Genomic DNA, 20,728 nt, shown 5'->3' on the forward strand with positions numbered 1-20,728 from the left:
TAAGTAAGAAAAAAACATGTACTCAAGTCAATAGTACAACACTAAAACAATAGGCGCTTTTAAAGTCCATCTTTGTTTCACGTCGACATGAACAACGGTTTAAATTTTCTTAACTGTTACAAAGACCTTTCCACTTAAAGTAATGTAACATTTTGGCAAAATGCTTGAATTAAAGTGAAAGTGAATGTTTGTCAACTTGAATATTTGCATTGGCTGTTATGTCCCATCCCAAAGAGCTGCCGTCAGGGTTCAACTTCTCATTTTGTTTCTTGCCTCGTGTACCCTGTGTGTTTGAGTGAACTGCCCCTTTAATCATCAGTGGACTCCATTTTGGCAGCCTTGTAATGAAGCTGCTGGTCTTGATAAAATGGAGGGAACTTCATCTTTCTCTGCTGAACTGCACAGCTGGCTGCAGGACACACAATTTCCACTGCTGACCCTTCAATATAATGGCGTGTATGTGCGCTTGTACCTTTTTGGGATTCCACTGTGTCTGTGGGTAATTAAATATTTGCTGACATGAATTGTGTGTGTGTGCAAGAGATACTATTTCATGGAGAGCGCCGCAGTCTGGGGTTTGGCTGCTTCACAGTTTCTCCCAAAGGACCAACATCAGCATATTATCTGCACCTGCTGGAAGAAATGCTGGGAGAATCTTTTCCCTCGTGCACACATACGTGAGAAAGGTATTTCCTAATACACATGCCTCCCATACAAAAGCATTGAAAAGCATATTGATGCATTTCTATATTGAAATGTGGTATCCGGGATAGAATATTTGATTGCATAAGTATTGGTATTCAGTTTATACACTGCCACGTGTCACTAGGACTTTGACGTCATGCGGTGATTTTGCACTACTTTTAATGGAATACTTTCGATAGTTATGGAAGGTATTTTTCTTATTTTTCTGTGTTAACTCTGAATGAGGATATTTATTTGACATTCCCACTTAGAATGAATTTGACATCTAGCAGATTCAATGACAGTGAAAGATGGGGATTCACTACTAGGCCTCTCAGTTTAAATAAATTGGATGTCGATTGTTGTCATTTTCCTGGTCATTGGTTTTGGGGGCTTTAACTGGGCATTTCAGCTTGATTTTTAGGTCACTTTGTGGATTTTGGACAATTTTCTGATGATTTTAGGGCATTCCCATGTCATTTACTGTTACTTTTTGGGCCAATTTGTGGAGGTTATTCAAACCACCAATGTAGAATTCTGAGCTTACATGTGTACGTGTATATGTGTATTGTGTATCTGAGTATATGTGAAGAATTTTGCATTATGACAACAGCAACATACTCATTTCTGTGGGGGTGTGTGAGCAGGATGAGTTTTGATTGGCTGAAATGGTATGAACAGAAGTGCTCGATTGGCTAAGACTTCTTAGACGAAGGGAGGGGTATGTGCCATTTCTGTTCTTCTCGCTTCTATATTTTTACAATAGTCCTCAACCCCTTCCAGGCAGGGTGTGTGTGTGTGTGTGTGTGTGTGTTGAACAGCAGTTTCCCAGGAGACAGGTGTCTAAGTGAGGGGGCGTTCAAAAGAAGCACAGTGCACAAGCAGTTGAAACGCTTTATATTACATTCCGACTTTGAAAATCTCATGACATCAACCCCCCCCATTTGTCCTTGTTTTGTCACTGAGCAGAAAAATGGGAGAAGTCAGCTCTCCCTGTCAGATAGACTCAACATGGCAGTTGTCGTTCCTCCTCTTGGTTTGCTATTGAGACTGACAACATTGAGTTTGGCAAAGGATTTCGAAAAGGATGTGCAGAAAAGCTGGGAACAAAAACATGCATTCAATTTTTGTGTGTATGAGACAACTATATAAAAAGACAACATCATTAATATCTGTAAATTATGTCACTTTTGATGCATGGTTGACATTGTTTTTGGGGTGGATTTCGAGCTTCGGGTTAGGACACTAATTGACTGATGTCCGTCATAAGGATTTGTTCATGTCCATGATGTGTGTCATGCCATCATTATGACTGTCATTAGAATAATTCATCTAAAGCACGTGTCAAAGTGGCGGCCCGGGGGCCAAATCTGGCCCGCTGCATCATTTTGTGTGGCCCGGGAAAGTAAATCATGAGTGCCGACTTTCTGTGTTAGGCTCAAATTAAAATGAAGAGTATAGATGTATATTAAATTTACTGATTTTCCCCCTTTTAAATCAATAATTGCAATTTTTTTAATCATTTTTTTCTGTGTTTTTAGGTAAAAAATCATCTTGCAAAATCTAAAAATATATAAAAATATTTTCTGTTTTTCCACTATAATATGGAACATAATAAAAAATGGTTTCCTTTTGAAATGAAAACCAATTATTAAATAAATGATTTTCTCTTACTAAGAAAAAAAAGATCAAATAATCTATAAAAAAATGAATATTTAGGGCTTTTAATCCAGTTCCTTTAATCCATTTATAAAACAATATATCTAAATATTATATCTAAAATGGCCCGGCCCACATGAAATTGAGTTGCCATTAATGTCTGACCCCCCTGCTCTAAATTGAAGGGTCTTTTAAATCAATAATTTTAATTTTTTAATCATTTTTTTCAGTTTTTAATTCAAAAATCATTTTGTACAATCTAAAAATATATTTTTAAAAAAGATAAAAAAAACATTGTTTTAGATCTATAAAAAACTGAAAATTCAGGGCTTTTAATCCCGTTCTTTTAATCCATTTATAAAAAAAAAATCTAAATATTATATCTAAAATGATCCGGCCCACATGAAATCGAGTTGACGTTAACGCGGCCCGCGAACCAACCCGAGTCTGACACCCCTGATCTAAAGTGTTAAAAAAAGTACTTATTGGATTGTCTGATTGTCCTGCATTTAATCACAGTGAATTATCTTGTCACAGTGTTTACTGCTTAAATTGGAAAGAGAGAAGCAAGCAGTTGGGTCATTTGCATGTATATTTACTTTTTCAGCGCTACTGATGATGATGCTGTTCTTCATCCTCCTGCAGTGAATTTTAATGAGTTTATCACTAGCATATATCACTATAACAGACATCCAATCAATTTGAAATGGGAGGGTGGCAGCGAATGAACGGATGCTACTTCAACTGACAATGACAGACAATTAGTTAATAAAGAAAACAAAATATTCATTCATTCATTTTCTGAACCGCTTTTCCTCACAAGGGTTGCGGGGGGTGCTGGAGCCTATCCCAGCTATCTATCCCAACACATGGGCACCAGGCGGGGTGGACACCCTGAATCTGGAGCCAGCCAATTGCAGGGCACAAGGAGACGGACAAATATTCATACTCATACCTAGGGGCAATTTAGTGTTCAACCAGCCTACTCTGCATGCAAACTCCATATAGCAAGAACCGACGTGGGATCGACCCCTCGACTCCAGAAATGTGAGGCCGACGTGCGAACCACTCGCCCGCCGGGATGTCTGAAAACAATGTAATGTAATTGTTTGGATTACAATATGGAAAACATAAGGTCCAGCAAAAAAACACAAAAAAAAACATGTTTTAGTATATAAAGTATTCATTATAGTCCATATGTCCAGAGTCCATTTTTTCCTCGGTATTTCTAAAAAAAAGTTAACGTATATCGATGTATTTAATTAAATTCACAAGTTAGGTATACGCTTTTTTTTTTTTTTTACCCCAAAATAGAAACAAAGTATGTTTTTCTGTAGTCTATGGTAACTAACTTTGGAATGTATTTTGCCTGGTTGGCAATTTCAACACCCCCAATTTACCCTCCGGCCCTAACCACATGATGACGGTATAATCTTGTGCATTCCATTCGGTTATGGCCTATGCTCACTTCTAAGGAGAAGCTTTGGAAAAGGAGATGTTCATAACTCGGCGATAGTGAGCGCTGCGTCAAGGCTTTCCCTGCTTTCTTCCTCCTCTTCGTCACCGGCTATGGGGCTTTGAGCCCCCGGTTGCCTTCTTTGCACGCTGGCCATGGCTGAGAAGTAGAGCTCACTGGAAGAGTCGATCATTTGGGTGAGCATGAGAATCCTGTGAAGACGCTGCCCTCCTCTCTGGCTGCGAGAGATGTGTAGTTTCCCCCAGGAAGCGTAATAGATCCTCAAGGCCTGGGCGCTCACCTCCATATCTGTGGGCTTCAATGCTAATTATTACTCTTGCTATTATCTTAGGCCTATATGGTAAAAGTCCACAGTCACGTTATTTCCCAGTACATGTTTTTTTGGTTAATGAACATACCTTCTTGGTCAGGAGAAATCTCCCATCAGTTAAAAAAAAATGTGTTTGGCGCAATCATAACATGCGTCCATGGTGCCACAACCAAACTTTATGACAACTAGTCTTTACACTTTGAAGATTTCCTGTGATGTCACAGAGGTTCTTTATGAATCCATTTTTAATGTGGATTGTCTTTGTTGTATTATCTAGAGATCACCTGTTTGAGAACCATTTCCGAAGTAGTGAACCATTTTTAGAATAGGTAGGTTGTTCTTGGGAGCACCATGTTTGTGACCTGTGATCTATACATGCAGGCAAAAATACATCATAAGAGTTTAATCCATGATTTTCTGGATAATAGCAAGACCTAACAACACACTATAATACTGTCAAAAACTGTCATTTAATCCCTCTAAAATCCCACTATCACAAGACTCACACAGGTCTGTAACTTTAGAAATAGTGCAATAAAAATATTCTTTCTAACGGTTTGCCTGTGCATAATTGAAACCAAAGGCTGGGATTCCGACAGCGGGCGTATGAGTCATTGAGAGAAAAATACTCGAGACTTGTTGACTTTATCATGTGATGAGTCGAAATATGAAATTGAAAGTGGGTCAGAGGAGAAAGTTCGTCTAGAAGAACATGATTTTAGGGAGAGTGAGCTGGAGGGAGAGCGTCTGACACGGAAGCATCTTTGGCTCCATTAACATTTGTTCCCCTGCTCCTACTGAAAGGGAAATATCTTACATATCTCTCAGCCAGCAGAACTGCATGACCTCGTACCTGCGGGGGTTGAGAAAACGGCGTCCTGACTCGGACCCGGTTCCATTTGGGGCGTAAATACACCAACGGTTTAGCTCACCAGCGCTCGCCGAGGGGGAACCGAAGCTGCGTCTCTCAACTCTACCCAACAGCAAGCATAGCCTTTGAAAAACGAACTTCTCTCTAATCTCATCTCATTTTATGAACTGCTTTATCATCATTAGGGTGGTGGGGGGTGCTGGAGCCAAGCCCAGCTGTCTCCGAGGCAGAGGCCGGGGTCACCCTGAATCGGTGGCTAGCCAATCGCAGGGCACAAGGAGACGGACAGCCATGCACACTCACACCCATACCTATGAGCAATTGAGGGTGTCCAATCAGCCTACCAAGCATGTTTTTGGAATGTGGGAGGAAACCGGAGTACCTGGAGGAAACCCTCGGAGAACATGCAAACTCCACACAGGTGGACTGACCTGGACTTGAACCCAGGACCCCAGAGCTGTGAGGCCGACACGCTAACCACTTGCTCCACAGGGCCGCCCCGGGTAAATATTTGTATGGAAAAAAACCTTAATGTCAAATGAGCCAACCGTAAGCTTAAAACTTGCTACATGAGAGAGCATCCCTGTAACTGTAACTACTGTACAAATTTTACTGTGACCATTACGTCATCACCATGGAAACGCTTGACTGTCATGTCTTCTTTGGTCTTATGTTGCCTTCCACAGGCCAAGACACGCTACTACTAAGTACTTTCACCATTCATTTTCTATTATTTTAGATTTTATTATAAAACCATCAACATGCAGTTATTGGCCTTTTTTATTTTTTTATTTTTTATTTTTAACGATATGTAACTGGGTGGCCCGTTGGCGCGAGTGGTAAGCGCGTCGGCCTCACAGCTATGGGGTTCTGGGTTCAAGTCCAGGTGGGTCCACCTGTGTGGAGTTTGAATGTTCTCCCCGGATCTGCGTGGGTTTCCTCTGGGTATTCCGGTTTCCTCCCATATTCCAAAAACATGCATGGTAGGGTGATTGGCCCCTGCGATTGCTGGCCACCGATTTAGGGTGTCCCCCGCCTCTGGCCCAGAGACAACTGGGAATGGCTCCAGCACCCCCCACGACCCTAATGAGGATAAAGCGGTTCAGAAAATGAGATGTAATTGGACAAATGACGTAGACATATTGACATTAACCATCGACCTTACCAAAAGACTTTTTCAGTTTAGCTTGACTTCTTATTTTACTGCTTACAGCCACTAGAGAGCAGAATGACTGGTATTAGAACTTTAATGCCAGCTCATAACTCGGAACATGATTTGCTGTTCTCCAATTCGTTCCACTAAAATGCACCCTGAGCCTACAACATTACATGAAAACGTGTGTCCAGTACATCTATACGTTATAAAATATAATTTCATTAAAAAATAAAAGCACTGGCGGGTCCTGGGTTTTATCCCATGTCTGTCCTCCTATGTGGAGTTTGCATGTTCTCCCTGGGCTTGCGTGGATTTTCTCCCGGTACTTTACTTTCCTCCCACTTTCCAAAAACGTGCATGGGTGGCTGGTTGAACACTCTAAATTGCCCTTAGGGAAGAGTGTGAGTGTGAATTGTTGTCCGTCTCCTCATGCCCTGTGATTGGCCGGCCACCAATTCAGGGTGTCCCCTGCCTGGTGCCCGAAGTCAGCTGGGATAGGCTCCAGCACCCCCCGCGACCCTTGTGAGGATAAATGGTTGAGAAAATAAATGAATTAAGTTAAAAGGATCTCCTATTTCCAGGGGGCAATTTGTTGACTTTCTTTTAGTGATTTATTGGCATCAAACTTTATTCTAATTGTGTTTTGATTGATTAGAAGTATGTAAAAAAAGGCCTGATATGTACATATAACCTGTCAAAAGATTTGCGTTCATATTAATATGGTGTTGTCAACACAATGGCATGCAGTAATTGCACCTAGAAAGAAATCACACATTTTTGATAATATGTTTAATTTATTATTTTCCTTGTATTCTCTGTCAAACACCTGTCAACCGTATAATTTTGCTGCCAACACAAATATTCCACAAATGGACTACAGGAGCGAAATAACAAAAGAAAACACAATAAAATTTGAATAAATGAGTTCTAATCCAAATGAAACCAGACAAGAGAACAATATATGTTTTTTAATCTTCCATAATTAAATGAAAATATATTTAATAACTTTGCAAACATGACGTGAGTGGCCATGATCACTTCTAGGGACAATTTGAAGCAAGGGAACTGAGAACTAGATCACAGTCAGCTTCTTTCCCTGCTCAAAAATACTAAAGGATCAACATGTAACCAATATGTGACCAATGATGCTACTGCAAACAGGATCAAACTATATTGAAGTGCACAACATCCCTTCCAGTTTCGGTTGCCAGATAAGCACTTCTTCGCATTGGAGAATCATGCTGCGTTATAATACTATACGAATGTTGCATTTCAATCAGACAGAAGCTAACAACCTACATGGTAACGTTAGAAATGATCATGTTAACATACAGCATGTGTAGTCTCCAACCTATCTTTCTGATGATTAAAAGGAAATTATCCATAACTTAGAGGAGATAACATCCGAATGCCACAAAATCAACAGGAAATGATACCCAACCAATAGGAAGTGACCTGTAAGTATATATATATATATATATATATATATATATATATATATATATATATATATACATATATATATACATATATATATATATATATATATATATATATATATATATATATATATATATATATATACATATATATATATATATATACATATATATATATATATATATATATATATATATAAAATTTATATATACTTTTGCATGTCTACAGTATTTGTGAAGGAAATTTAAGGCATCAAGGGGTTACCTCATTGGCCGCCATTGACAGTTGTAGACGTACCATCCAGTTTGGCTGGTAGGGCAGGAATCATTTGATTGCTACCAGCCCTCCAGTCAAATTGGATCAGACGCCTGTCACCGGGAATGACAGTAAAACATGATCACTCAATGCCATCCATTCCAATAGATTTGCTGTCTATCACTGTTAAAAATCCTGACGGTTTAAAGTTCTATGTGTGAAGCAAAGACTTTTGGTTGACTTCTAAATCGTCCTAACATCTGTCGTGTGCCGTTTTGGAGTTTCAAATCACGTATAAAGCATTGCGCTACAAGATCAAAACAGAACAAAAACAACACACAACATAGTGAACATTTAGCAGAAGCTGGAGTTCAGATGATCAAGGTTAGAGCTGTCAAGAATTCATGTTGTTAATCCAACCATCCATCAATGCATTTCATCAGGGATCACGTGCTAGCCAATCCCATGACACTTATAGACAATAAAGAATTCTGATTAACATTCACACCTTTTGACAATTTTAGAAATTTCAACAAACCTAACATCCATGTTTTGTTAAAACGGTACAGGGAGACCATGCAAAGTCCACACGAGAGGACAGACGCTAAGGTTCAAGTCTCAAAATTCAGAATTTTTTTGCTTGATGCGCTCCCTCAATATTAACTCATTGACTGTTATTGACAGGAATAGATGTCCAATTCAATTCAATGGATTGGACCTCTACTAGTAATGAACTAATTTAAATTCACCGCAGAACGATGATTGGATGTCACATTATGAGATGTCAACTAAATGATAATGGTATCCGTCTATTTTTTTTCAACAAGGCAGTCAGGGACCGTGTGTATCTTACTTTTTCCAGTGACACAAAAATTGACGGAGAATGAATGTTAGTTCCACACTACACGAGTATGCTGAAACTCATTTCGCAGTGAAACCCCAAAGGATGACCACTGAAGAGATTGGGAAATAGTTACCTAATCAACATCCCTGAATTCTTCCCTCATCCTGGCTGGAGAATGGTAAGATATGTTATGCTACATCATTTCCTTAAAATTGGAGAATGCCACCCTCTTCTGCAGCCATCTTTTTTTCTATATAGACATATGTATTTTACCATGTCAGGACATTCAAATGTTGGTAGTGTTAGCAGCTAAGTGGATCGTGGAGAAGCCAGTTTCTGGCAGAGCTGTGAAGCTGTAGGCTGCGTATGCTACAACGGAGCCCACCATCAAGCCTGTCATGTAAGAGACCGTCATGACGTTCCCTGCAGGTAGAAGGAAGCACATTAAAATGATCCATGTGTTCAGTTTGGGAGAGAGGCACAGTAGTAGTAGTAAATAAAAAGAAAAATGATGTTTACCAGCAAGTTCTCTCTGTTCCGGCGCCACTTTGCCAGCAGCCTGAATCATAGGCACGGACCCAAAGTAACCATTGGTGACGCCCATGAGCAGGGAGAAGAGACAAGGCCAGGCAGGGTGGGCCAGGGTGGGCGCGTGTGCTGGATACACGCACATGATGAAGAGAGGGATGAAAACCACTCTCAGGCATGAGAAAAAGAGCAGGCGGCCTCCAGACCAGTCGTAAGGGAGCGCTGCCAGGATCTGAACACACAATGATGCCCAGTAAGTTACGATATCAATTCTTATGAAAACGTTGGTAACCGCCTGTTTTGAATGCCAAATAGAAATCTTATATATCTGTTCATCAAGGGAGATACAATAATGTCTAGTAAATGAAAGAAAGACCGCGTCATTGGTTTGGATGTACATTGCTGGCATTGATAGATGAACAAAAATATAGTATGCATGTATTTTTAATGAACATATATTAGGAATTACGTGAAATTGGATAATGACACAGAGCACTGCTAATGATTACAAATAAGGTAATTAAAAGCATCAAAGTATCTTAACTTATCACTTATTTATTGATTTATTTGTCCGTCTGCTGTTATTTGTGCACTATGTGGTGAAAGGTTAAAATCTCATTATACTTGTATAGTGACAATAAAAGCATTCAATTCAATTCAATTCAATCAATAGTGAAATGTGTCTGTATACGTTATTTGTTTGCAAAAGTGTAGATCACGTGTCAAAGTGGCGGCCCGGGGGCCAAATCTGACCCGCCACATCATTTTGTGTGGCCTGGGAAAGTAAATCATGAGTGCTGACTTTCTGTTTTAGGATCAAATTAAAATGAAGAGTATAGATGTATATTAAATTTCCTGATTTTCGCCCTTTTAAATCAATAATTGTAATTTTTTAATCATTTTTTTCTGTGTTTTTAGTTCAAAAATCATTTTGTAAAATCTAAAAACATATAAAAAAAAGCTAAAATAAATATTGTTTTAGATCTATAAAAAACTGAATATTCAGGGCTTCTAATCCATTTATTAAAAAAACCCTAAATATTATATCTAAAATGGGCCGGCCCACGTGAAATCAAGTTGACGTTAAAGCGGCCCGCGAACCAACCCGAGTCTGACACCCTTGGTGTAGATAGTCAGGGATTTTTTCACCCCACTAACACAGAACACCAGAAATGTGTTGTCATGGAGTAAATTTGACTACGAGCAGCGAATTAACGAATGAATGTCAATGGCACTGAAAAAAATAGCATTTGCACCCAGTTCACTAGGTTTAAATTAATTGGATGTCTATCTTTCGTTTATTTTGGGGGAAATTTGGGTATGTTTGTCTGGTGTAAACAAAATCATTAATTCATTCATTCATCTTCCGTACCGCACAGCTATCAATATCAATTTGAATATTTTTGTTTGTGAAGGCATTCAGAGCAAGCACACTACGGTTAAATGGAATTCTCAATCTAAAATATTGATTTAATCAGTCAAAGTCTCAAAAGAGCTTAATTCTCTATCAATTCTATTCATAGTGTGTTCTTTACTGTTTAATAATAAATATAAGGCTACTGGCACTCACCTTCCCAACAAAGTCAGACATGTTGAATGTGGCCATGATAAGGATGGGCAGCCACTCTCCTAAAGTATCATTCCTCATTTCTGACTCTAGGCCGGGAAACAGGCACAGGGTGATGCTGTAGGTCACCGCGATGGACAGCATGTAGGCCCAGATCACGCGGGACACCACGTAACGATGCAAAATCATGTCTGGTCGGACAACATAGTCATATGTAATAAGATTAAAACATCACAAGTAAAGCTGATGTGAAATACATTAGAAAATAAATAGGTTACCTCGGACACCGGGCCAGGTCCGTCTGATTTTGATTTTGGGGGCATCAAATCGGACATATGTTCCACCAACAAAGTCCTCAATGGCATCTTCTGTTGTCGGATGCCCCATTGCTCCATTCCCCTGGAAGGAAATTAAACAGTTTGAATCACCATCCTGCTTGTATCAAATACAATAGTTGTATTTGTATCTATAATAATATTGGAAACTGATATATATTTACCCGTACTTTTTGATACATCATTTAAAAAAAAAAAGTATTAAATGTTAACTCTTTCAGAGTTTCAGGTGGTCACTTATTCCAAAAAATAAAAATAAAATAATTCCTCAAAATTAAACAGTGAATTCCCCCAAAATATACAAGAAGTGACTTGAAAATCAACAAGAACTAAACTGTAAAATTAACAAAAAAGTGAGCCAAAACTAACTCTTTACCTGCCCTTAACAAAGATGGACATCCAATTCATTTAAACTATGAATGTTCATCTTTCAGTACTGTTGAATGTGCTAGATGTCCAATTCATTTGAACCGGGAGGATTGAATCTCGTTATTCATCACACTTCACATGGATTGGACGTCAAGTGCTGTCAATGGCAGCCAATGGGTTGGCAAGGAAGGAGAAAATGTGGCAAAAATATCCTCCCTCCTATCAAAAGTTATGCAAAATGAAACTTACTACCATATAAAAACAAATTTTCTGGTGAAATATGGTAGTAAATAAACATCTAGTGACACTTTTGACTAAAAATCCAGATAAAACATTTAAGTATGGCTATTTCCATGTTTCTTGATACTTTGGTAACACAAAAGTAGCAAACTAAGCAACCTACAGAAAATTAGGCAGAGATTCTAGCGAGTTCAGAGAAGTAACAAACAATGTAAAAGCGTTTCTTTATTAAAAGGAGCTTGTATGCATTAACAGCTAACAGCCTAATGTCGTTTTCTAAAGCCCGTTCCTTTTTTGTGCGTTGTTCCCCTCAACAGAGATGCGTCAGCAAAAGATAACTGCTTATTACATGGCGACACATTAATTGCACATTAATTAGTATGCTTTTTAATATTTTGGAGGCTCATATTTTAAGTCTTTTCTGATTTAGTAGTTATTGTTATTATTGCATGTATATATTTTATTAGATGGCTGATTAAAAAAACCATATGATGTGTATCACTTTTTAAGAATTTTTATAATTATTTGTAAAAAGTATTTTGTATGAATGACGCCCAAAAACTCGACTACATTTTTTTCAGCCATGTTACGATGAATGAGGTCAGCTATTTTGTAATTTCCCTTTTGAAGGTGCACGTTATTGACACTAGAGCAACCCTATCTCACAGTTCATGAATATATTCATATCTTGCAATGGTTTCCCCCTTTTTTTCTAAAGGCGCCCCATCCAATATTGGCTGCATGATTTCCCCTTCTTATCGCAATGTTTAGTGGATCATCGTGAATGCCTGCAGGTTGACGTCAACACACAAATGCACACACAGACACACGCAAGAATAATCCATTAGTTGATTAAAAGGTCTCAGGAGCCAAAAGGAACCACTCTTCCTGATTATAGCCTTAATGTGGAGCACAGTCTTGGTCGCCATTGGCAACCAACACAAAGAACTCCCTGAATCATCCCCCAGATTCAGAAGCAAAACACAGACATGCACACAAGAACAGTGTGGTAATTGGGATGTACCTTTCACACAAGAGGACAAATGCACAAATAATAAAAAAGGACAGCTGGGGGTTATGTTGCACCCTTAAAAGGCTGTACACACAGACACGCACAAACAGACACAAAATTGGAATACATACTCCGCTTGTGTACAGGTGTAAGATGGTGCTTCACATAATAAAACACTTGTTATGAATGTTTCTTGTCTGACCTTCCCATGTTTATTTATGGGGATTCTTTTGCTTCTAGGCACACAAACTCACTCACTTCCACGTCTCGAAAGCTCCATCTTTCTGTCTGTCTGTTATTTTTTTGTTTTTTTTACCCATGGAACACTTCAGTGACACTTATTTTTTGTTCCCTCTCAGCATTCTTCCACCTAAGCAGTAACCCATAAGTAGTTGTGGTTTTAAATGAATTATTCTCAGAGAAAGCCTTCCCCTCTTTAGTACTAACATGGATAGAGATATTTTTAAGAAATAAAAAATATTAACTTATGGAGTGTCACTGACAGTGTTAAATGTTAAATCCATTTAAACTAGGATGGGTGACATGAGTGATCACATTTCACTGCCATTGATGGTGATAGACAACAGTTAATGTGGCCTATACATACAAATATATTATGTGATTTAAAATTAAACATTAAATTATGAAAGTAAATAAGGAAGAATATAGTAATAAATAACCCTCTTTTTATTTGAAAATGTATGTATTTTTATTTAATTTAATACATTTTAATGTTTTACAATTTTTTTACTGGATCAGTTTTTGATTGTGCATTGTACGAGTTTTTTTGTAAATCTACAACAAAAGTAAATTTTTCAACATTGGTATGGTCCAAAGATATCACTGGGGAATACATTTTTTGTTGTTTGGATGTACTATACCGTGTGCGGTCGATTGGTCGCTGGTCTTTTGGTCGCCGTCTTTTGGTCGCCGGTCTTTTGGTCGCGGTCTTTTGGTCGCGGTCTTTTGGTCGCCCCGACCGCGACAACGGGCGACCAAAAGACCGGCGACCAAAAGACCAACGACCAAAAGACCGGCGACAAAACAAGGTAAAAGAACACGGTCTACACATCAATAAAAGCCAACAATGGCCATGAGCAGTTTCACTGAGGCGACATGTGAGTGTATAAGAGTTTGTATGTACATGCGTTGTCCCTTTAAGAAGCTACGTCAGTCAAGGTCTTAACAAGTTCTCCAACAAAAAACAATAAAAGTCCGGGAAATTTGGAGCTTTTCTTTAGCCTAATAATTAATAGGGCATTAAGTATGACTACATAATAATTCACAGTTTGTATTTAGGGAATTTGAGAAACGATTTAAATGGTAATTATCACTTACCTTCCGGGCGACCAAAAGACCGGCGACCAAAAGACCGGCGACCAAAAGACCGGTGACCAAAAGATCGGCGACCAAAAGACCGGCGACCAATCGACCGTGTACCGTACTATACATAATTAGCAGATTTTTTGGAAACAAATTACATTTTTACTTATTTTCTTCTTTTTCCCACAATGTGTTTGTTTTGTTTATTTCCTTTTGCTACTTCTTTTTTTTAAATCCATTATAAAACAAAATATTCTTTAAAGTTGAGACACACTGGAGTGGTGCAAACTTACAAATTTAACTTCCTCCGCAGTGACGTCATGATGGACCCTGTAACCGGTAGAGTCGCCCCGGGGGTCCTGGCCTTTGTCCGGAACCTTTCCTTGGGTGCGGCTGGTGTAATAGCAAATGAACCGGGAGCGACGCACTAGCAGATGGAGAAGAAAGCACAGCATTTCCATGCTAATGGAGATGAGGAAGAAGATGAGTGTGTTCCTCCTCTCGTCTGGGATCAGAAGCTTAGTAAAGATGCGAGACAAAGAGATGATGACCCCGGCAGTGCCTGGACAAAGAAGAGCAATGTTTGGAGACAGTTTAGACAGGAAGATGGTAGCAAGAGGAATGTTTGGATAGTTTTGTACTTACTCTCTCCAGTCATCACCCCTTGAGTGTACCTCTTGGGTAGCATCCCCATGTAACCATAGAAACTGGACTGCTGGACTGAAAATACATAAGGGAGTGGTTATGAGCAGAATAATAATACAAATATAATTCAATTTTATGTATGGCTGTCAAACTGGTTTGCTTACCAGTACATCCAAAGGCAACAACTCCCACTGAAACCAGGTTGATGACGTAAGCTTGATTGGTAGTGAACTTTGACAACCAGACATCAAATACACTTACAAATACCAAAGGTCCCAAAGCTAAAATATAGCCTGCATAACAACAACAAAAAGTTAAATAAATACCATATATTGTCAACATAAACAATGTGAAGTCTCAACACTTTAATCTGCACTACCACATAAATTCGGCATATTATCACTTACAACACTCAAACTAAGAAAACACCTGGCAGCTAATACTTCCTAATTTGTTATTTCTTTGAGTGTATGCCAATGAAATTAACAGGAGATAACTGCAAGAAGCTTCTACTATTAATCGTGATTACAATTTTAATCATTGCCTACTCCTACTAATTTATTTTCACAGAGTAATCAACACAGAAAAAGTGCACAAATAGGCAGGATAATAGAGTTTGTATTCCAAGTGGACATATTTGAAGTTTATTCCCATTTGAAAACAAAATTATATGGTTAATAGAATAATTTTAAATGCACAGCACCTAGCTTTGCCCAATACTCATTCATTCATCTTCTGAACCGCTTATCCTTACAAGGGTTGCGGAGGGTGCTGGAGCCTATCCCAGGTAACTACAGGCAGAGTTTCCAACCAGCCTACCCTGCATGTTTTTTTAAATGTAGGAGGAAACTGGAGTGCCCGGAGAAAGCCCACGCAAGCTCGGGGTGAACATGCAAACTCTGCACAGTAAGGACCAACCTGGGATCGAACCCTCGACCCCAGAACTATGAAGCCAATGCGCTAACTACTTCCCACGCCTTCCCTAATATACTAATATTTACTAATTGTGTAAATCAAATACAAGATTATACATAGTACTTCCTACCTGCTGTCAGTTTAAACTCCCGTATCTTATCTTATTATGCCTGTGAATTACTGTACAATTAGTTTTCATCAATTAAACATTGTTAAGCACATTACCTTTGTATGAAATTCTGTTTTATAAATAAACAGATTAATGTTACATATTTTTAATTTGCTAACTTGGTCGTAGGATGTGCACTACATTTATTCTTTTGATACTGTTCATATGGTAATACATGTTGAATCTTAATTCTAATTGCAAGCAGCAAGAGCAGAGCTAAATGAGTTTTGTTTTTGTTTTTTTTGGCTTCTTAATGTAATGGAAAAGATCAGACAGAGTTGTTCAGTCAGATGATATGTGACTGACCCACTGTTATTCTGGTGTGCATGCTGAGCCTCTCCACCAGTACGTTATTGAGGAGGACAGCCATAAGAGCCACAAGGATGTACGTCAGACTCATGTCAAATACAATGGACGTCCCTGGAATAGGCAATATGTACATAATGTTACATTCTTGAAAGTTTTACACACATTTATAGCATTTTGTGTTTGTACCTCTGAACTTGTGGTGAAGGTAGTCTACGTCTGTGATGAAGCTGTTGTACGGCAGCAGGAAGCCGACTCCTGCCAATAGCATTGCAAAGTAGATGCCATGGTAACGGTCGTCAGGGATCGGCTCCTCAAAGTCTGAGCGGGAAGGTAGGAGACGAAGGATATTAATAAAAAGAATATGAAATCACATTCTGGGGCCGACACAGTAGATCTTCATTACAGATAATTAAGATGAAAAACATACACGAGAAGAGAAATTATTCTGTTCTTTGGGGTTAGTTTTATAATATATTGTAACGTTTATAAAAGCTTTTTCTGCATTACGGTTTAGCCCACAGGTGTCAAAGTGGCGGCCCGGGGGGCAAATCTGGCCCGCCACATCATTTTGTGTGGCCCGAGAAAGTAAATCATGAGTGCCGACTTTCTGTTTTAGGATCAAAGTAAAATAAAGATTATAGATGTATATTATATTTACTGATTTGCCCCCTTTTAAATCAATAATTGTATTTTTTTAATCATTTTTTCTGTGTTTTTAGTTCAAAAATCATTTCGTAAAATCTAAAAACATATAAAAATATTTTCTGTTTTCCACTATAATATGGAACATAATGATTAAAAGAGATTTTCCTTTACTAAGAAAAAAAAGCTCAAATAAACATTGTTTTAGATCTTTAAAAAATTGAATAGTTAGGGCTTTTGATCCAGTTCTTTTAATCAATGTATTCAAAAAAATAATCTAAATATTATATCTAAAATGGTCCAGCCCACATCAAATGGAGTTGACGTTAATGCGGCCTGCGAACCAACCCGAGTCTGACACCCTTGGTTTAGCCAATTAGACTTTAGGATATGTTTTGCATGACATTATTCTGAGTTTTTCCAGACTATGTACAAAGATGGGCAAGAAAAGCAGAAGAAAAATGGATGGTGTACTAAACAAGGACTTAAATAATGTCTTGAGTATTAAGTCACTCACCAGGCTCAGACAGTGCCAGAACCCCCCTCTCTGGGGCATCTTTGCTGATTTCCTCCTCCTCCAACTGGTAGGAGTCAAAACTGTAGCTCTGCACTACTCCACTCTCTCGTCCATCCCTCCACCCTTCTCTCCCTGCATCCCTCCATCCGGTTCTCCCCCCATCCCTCCACACGTCCCTCTCCTCGTGAGTCTGTGCCAGGGTGGGCCTACGACGCTCGGCTCCCACCACGTCCATCTTCTGCAGCCAAGTCGGAGACTTGCTAGACACTTCTGGGGAAGTGCATGTTGCACACAATTCCCAATAGACACTCAGTTCCAGCAGTTAGTGAAGCAGAGAGAGTCGAAACCTTAAAATGATGGAAGAGCTGCAAGAAAGGGGAAACCATGGGAACCAAATGTAAGAAAAAAAGCTTTGATTGAAAAGAACAGACATCTGTCATAAGCCTTAATAAATGTAGTCAGACAACTCAAGGTTATGGGAGAAGGTAGATTTGTTTGTGTGTGGGAGGGAGAGAAAGAACCCTTTAAATTGATAACGTGTGAGTGACAAAAGATGTCACTGTGTGGAAAGTGAACGGAGGTACATTTTAATTTTTTATTTTTTTATTGGATCATATATATATATATATATCCGCGGTCCGTGCATTTTCTAGTGACGCCTTCAGCAAAAACTATTTTATGGCTATAAAACCACTACTTCAGCTACAGCTGCGACACATAAATAATAATAATCAATAATAACCTCATACAATTGAAATATTATTTAGGAATATAGCCATATTTTACTCACCAAAAATCCTTTTTAACTGTACACAATATCCATCCTCCTTTCTTTCTTCCTTCTTTTCTATCACCATCGAAGCTAATGCTGAAAGTCGAGCCTGTCCTGTCGTATTTCTGGCATACGTTTTTATTCGATTTAGTGCTGAAAATGTTCGTTCCCGGTTGCGACAGGCTTGCTTGCTTTGGAGGTATCCGACCTTTCTTAATGATGTCCAGCTTTTTTTTTTCTTGAAAAGTCCGTCTTGAAAATGGCTTTGCCAGCAAATCTGCAACCAAATCCATTTGTTTTCCTCGGTCGGCCATTGTGGGTTGAGTTTGCTCACTCTGGCTGGCTCTCTCTGGCTTTGGCCCGCCTACTCTATCACTAGCCAATCATAGTTGGTGAAAGCGATGATGTATCCCTACGACTACGAGAAGGGAATGACGTATCCCTACACCTGCGAGAAGGCCTGGTGCCACCAAATCAAATTCTGATAGGTTAAAGCAACAGTCTTATCGACGCTTGTTTAATGCAGCCGAGCCTGCAGAACTGATTGTGAAGGCCTTGAGGCAAATTTCTGACCCTGGCAAAAAATAATGGCTGAAATGTGATTGGTTAAATGCTTCAATATGAAAACACACATCTGGAAGCAGTGCAACCAGGGGGAAAGCAATGAAAGGAAGCTAACAGACAATTTGAAATTATGTAATAAGTATTGATGGACATAATATAATATATGATTCAGATATTTCTTAGGCCAGCAGAGAAAGCCTTGAAGGCCCTGGCGGCCCGCCACTGACTATATATATATATATATATATATATATATATATATATACACCTCCGTTCACTTTCCACACAGTGACATCTTTTGTCACTCACACGTTAGCAATTTAATGATATATATGTATATTAAGTGTTGAGTAGAACTTTGTCAGCAACAAAACCTCTAAGAAAAAAAAGTGTTAAATTGAATACATTTTATATTCCTCCTCTAAAGCATTCTATACTTTGTATTCGGTACTGTGTGTACACAGTACACGCAACAAGGAAGGGCAATGTTGCTCGTGTCACAATAATATTAAGCATTAGACATGACATGAACACTTCAGCTTGTACCTCAGCCGTTTGCTGTCATCCCATTTGTTGGCATATACTACTGATATCTTTGCATCCTTTTTTTTCCCCATTTCCACTCCCCAGAGCTACAAGTGCATCCATCATGACGGCATTATATTGACCTTGGCCAGGTTTATCTTTACAAACATTCACTTGTGTAACACAGGCAGAAACGAAATTAACTAATTCCCTGCCTTTGACAGATAGATATCAGTTCCATTTGAACTAGGACGGCTGACATTGAGATTTATTTCAGTGCCATCGGTGGCAATTGACATGCAGTCCAATTTGACTGAGGGATTGGGTCCAAAAATCCAGGTTATCCACTCCACACTATTATTTACCATTTAGCACAATATAAAATATATAGAAACAAGACAAGCCAATATCATGCAATGACTATATATATCAGCAGAGCAACCAGGCTCCAGCTTTTATTGTCTCTATTTAGAAAACAAGGGAGCGAGAACAAGGGAGAGGTGAAGTATTGATGTGACACAACCTCATCTACTTTTATGTCATGTACATACATAGACTTGCGGCCAGCTGCACAACCCTTACAGCTACCAGAGGAAAATTGCAACCAGACTGCAACCATTACCTCTTACAGCACATAAGCTGAAACAAATGACAGTGACAAAAGTGCAGTATTAAAAAGCCATTTTCTAACGTGTGTCCTCATTAGGGTTATGAGTAGTGCTGTGCAATATGGAAAAAATATATCATGACATGGGCCATTTCACATTAGCATACTGAAATGCCTCAATATAATACATTTTTTCATTATTTGGTGACAAATTATACAGCAGGTACTGCAAGATTTTGGAATGTAGAAAACGGAAGTACCCAGAGAAAATACACGCAAGCCCGGGCAAGTAAGGACCAACCTGCAATCAAACCCAGGAACCCAGAACTGTGAGGCCGATGCACTAACCACGCTACCGCCCTTATACTATGTAATGATGTTAAAAACAACAACAACAACAAAAACAAAAACAAAACAAGTCCATTCGCAAGAAAATAATCTTTCCTAACAAATAAATGCTGATTTTGACTGATCATTAAAAATATTAATGTATGAATACATAGGACAACTGGCTAACTAGATATCATGAGTTCGATTGGTGGTCGTACGATAGTATATGAAATCCCAAAATGTAGCAATTAAGTGCAAATTGCAGAATCACGTCTATTTATGGCAATAATAGAGATATATGTGTAAAACCTTGATAGGATGTTTTATTTTTATTTTTGTAACACCATATTGTACATCAACATGGGGAAGGAAGCTATCTGAACTGAGTGACCAATGAGCATATAGCATTCTGGCCATGCTGCCAAGCCAATCACATAGCACATAATGTAACAAATATGAATGTTTACATCTCAGTCATAAATATCCTACATATTTCTTAATTTAACTCTTTCAAAAGAAACTTCAGCCACAGAGAAAAACACAATCATGACAATAATAAACATATAATATAATAAAAAAGGAGAAAAAACAACTGAGCTTTTGACCAGGCAAATGTTTACTCACCTGGGTTAAAAATCCTCCGTTCATTTGCAGCTGTAAACC

The 20,728-nt window shown here is 38.6% G+C and overlaps 1 protein-coding gene and 2 long non-coding RNA genes across 6 annotated transcripts in view; 1 reads left to right on the forward strand and 2 right to left on the reverse strand.

Annotated features, from left to right (window-relative positions):
* Positions 1–354: 354 nt before the first annotated feature.
* On the forward strand, positions 355–15,851 carry LOC144088760 (uncharacterized). Its single transcript, XR_013304937.1, has 2 exons — positions 355–686; positions 14,384–15,851. It is a non-coding gene; the product is annotated as an uncharacterized LOC144088760 (long non-coding RNA).
* Positions 2,918–5,023, reverse strand: LOC144088761 (uncharacterized). The gene is made up of 2 exons (XR_013304938.1): positions 4,219–5,023; positions 2,918–4,115 (listed from the first exon to the last, which is right to left on the reverse strand). It is a non-coding gene; the product is annotated as an uncharacterized LOC144088761 (long non-coding RNA).
* slc29a4a (solute carrier family 29 member 4a) overlaps positions 7,804–20,728 on the reverse strand; it is a 16,273-nt gene continuing 3,348 nt past the window's right edge. For all 4 annotated transcript variants that reach the window (XM_077619412.1, XM_077619413.1, XM_077619411.1 and 1 more), the window contains 10 exons: positions 17,268–17,632; positions 16,295–16,426; positions 16,106–16,219; positions 14,880–15,008; positions 14,716–14,790; positions 14,364–14,632; positions 11,070–11,190; positions 10,795–10,982; positions 9,216–9,456; positions 7,804–9,119 (listed from right to left, as the gene is read on the reverse strand). In XM_077619412.1, the coding sequence (XP_077475538.1) occupies positions 8,983–9,119; positions 9,216–9,456; positions 10,795–10,982; positions 11,070–11,190; positions 14,364–14,632; positions 14,716–14,790; positions 14,880–15,008; positions 16,106–16,219; positions 16,295–16,426; positions 17,268–17,502 (1,641 nt within the window). In that variant the 5' untranslated portion in view covers positions 17,503–17,632 and the 3' untranslated portion in view covers positions 7,804–8,982. The remainder of the gene's footprint in view (positions 9,120–9,215; positions 9,457–10,794; positions 10,983–11,069; positions 11,191–14,363; positions 14,633–14,715; positions 14,791–14,879; positions 15,009–16,105; positions 16,220–16,294; positions 16,427–17,267; positions 17,633–20,728) is intronic.

This window comes from Stigmatopora argus, chromosome 14, assembly GCF_051989625.1.
Source record: "Stigmatopora argus isolate UIUO_Sarg chromosome 14, RoL_Sarg_1.0, whole genome shotgun sequence".
NCBI classification, from domain to species: Eukaryota; Metazoa; Chordata; class Actinopteri; order Syngnathiformes; family Syngnathidae; genus Stigmatopora; species Stigmatopora argus.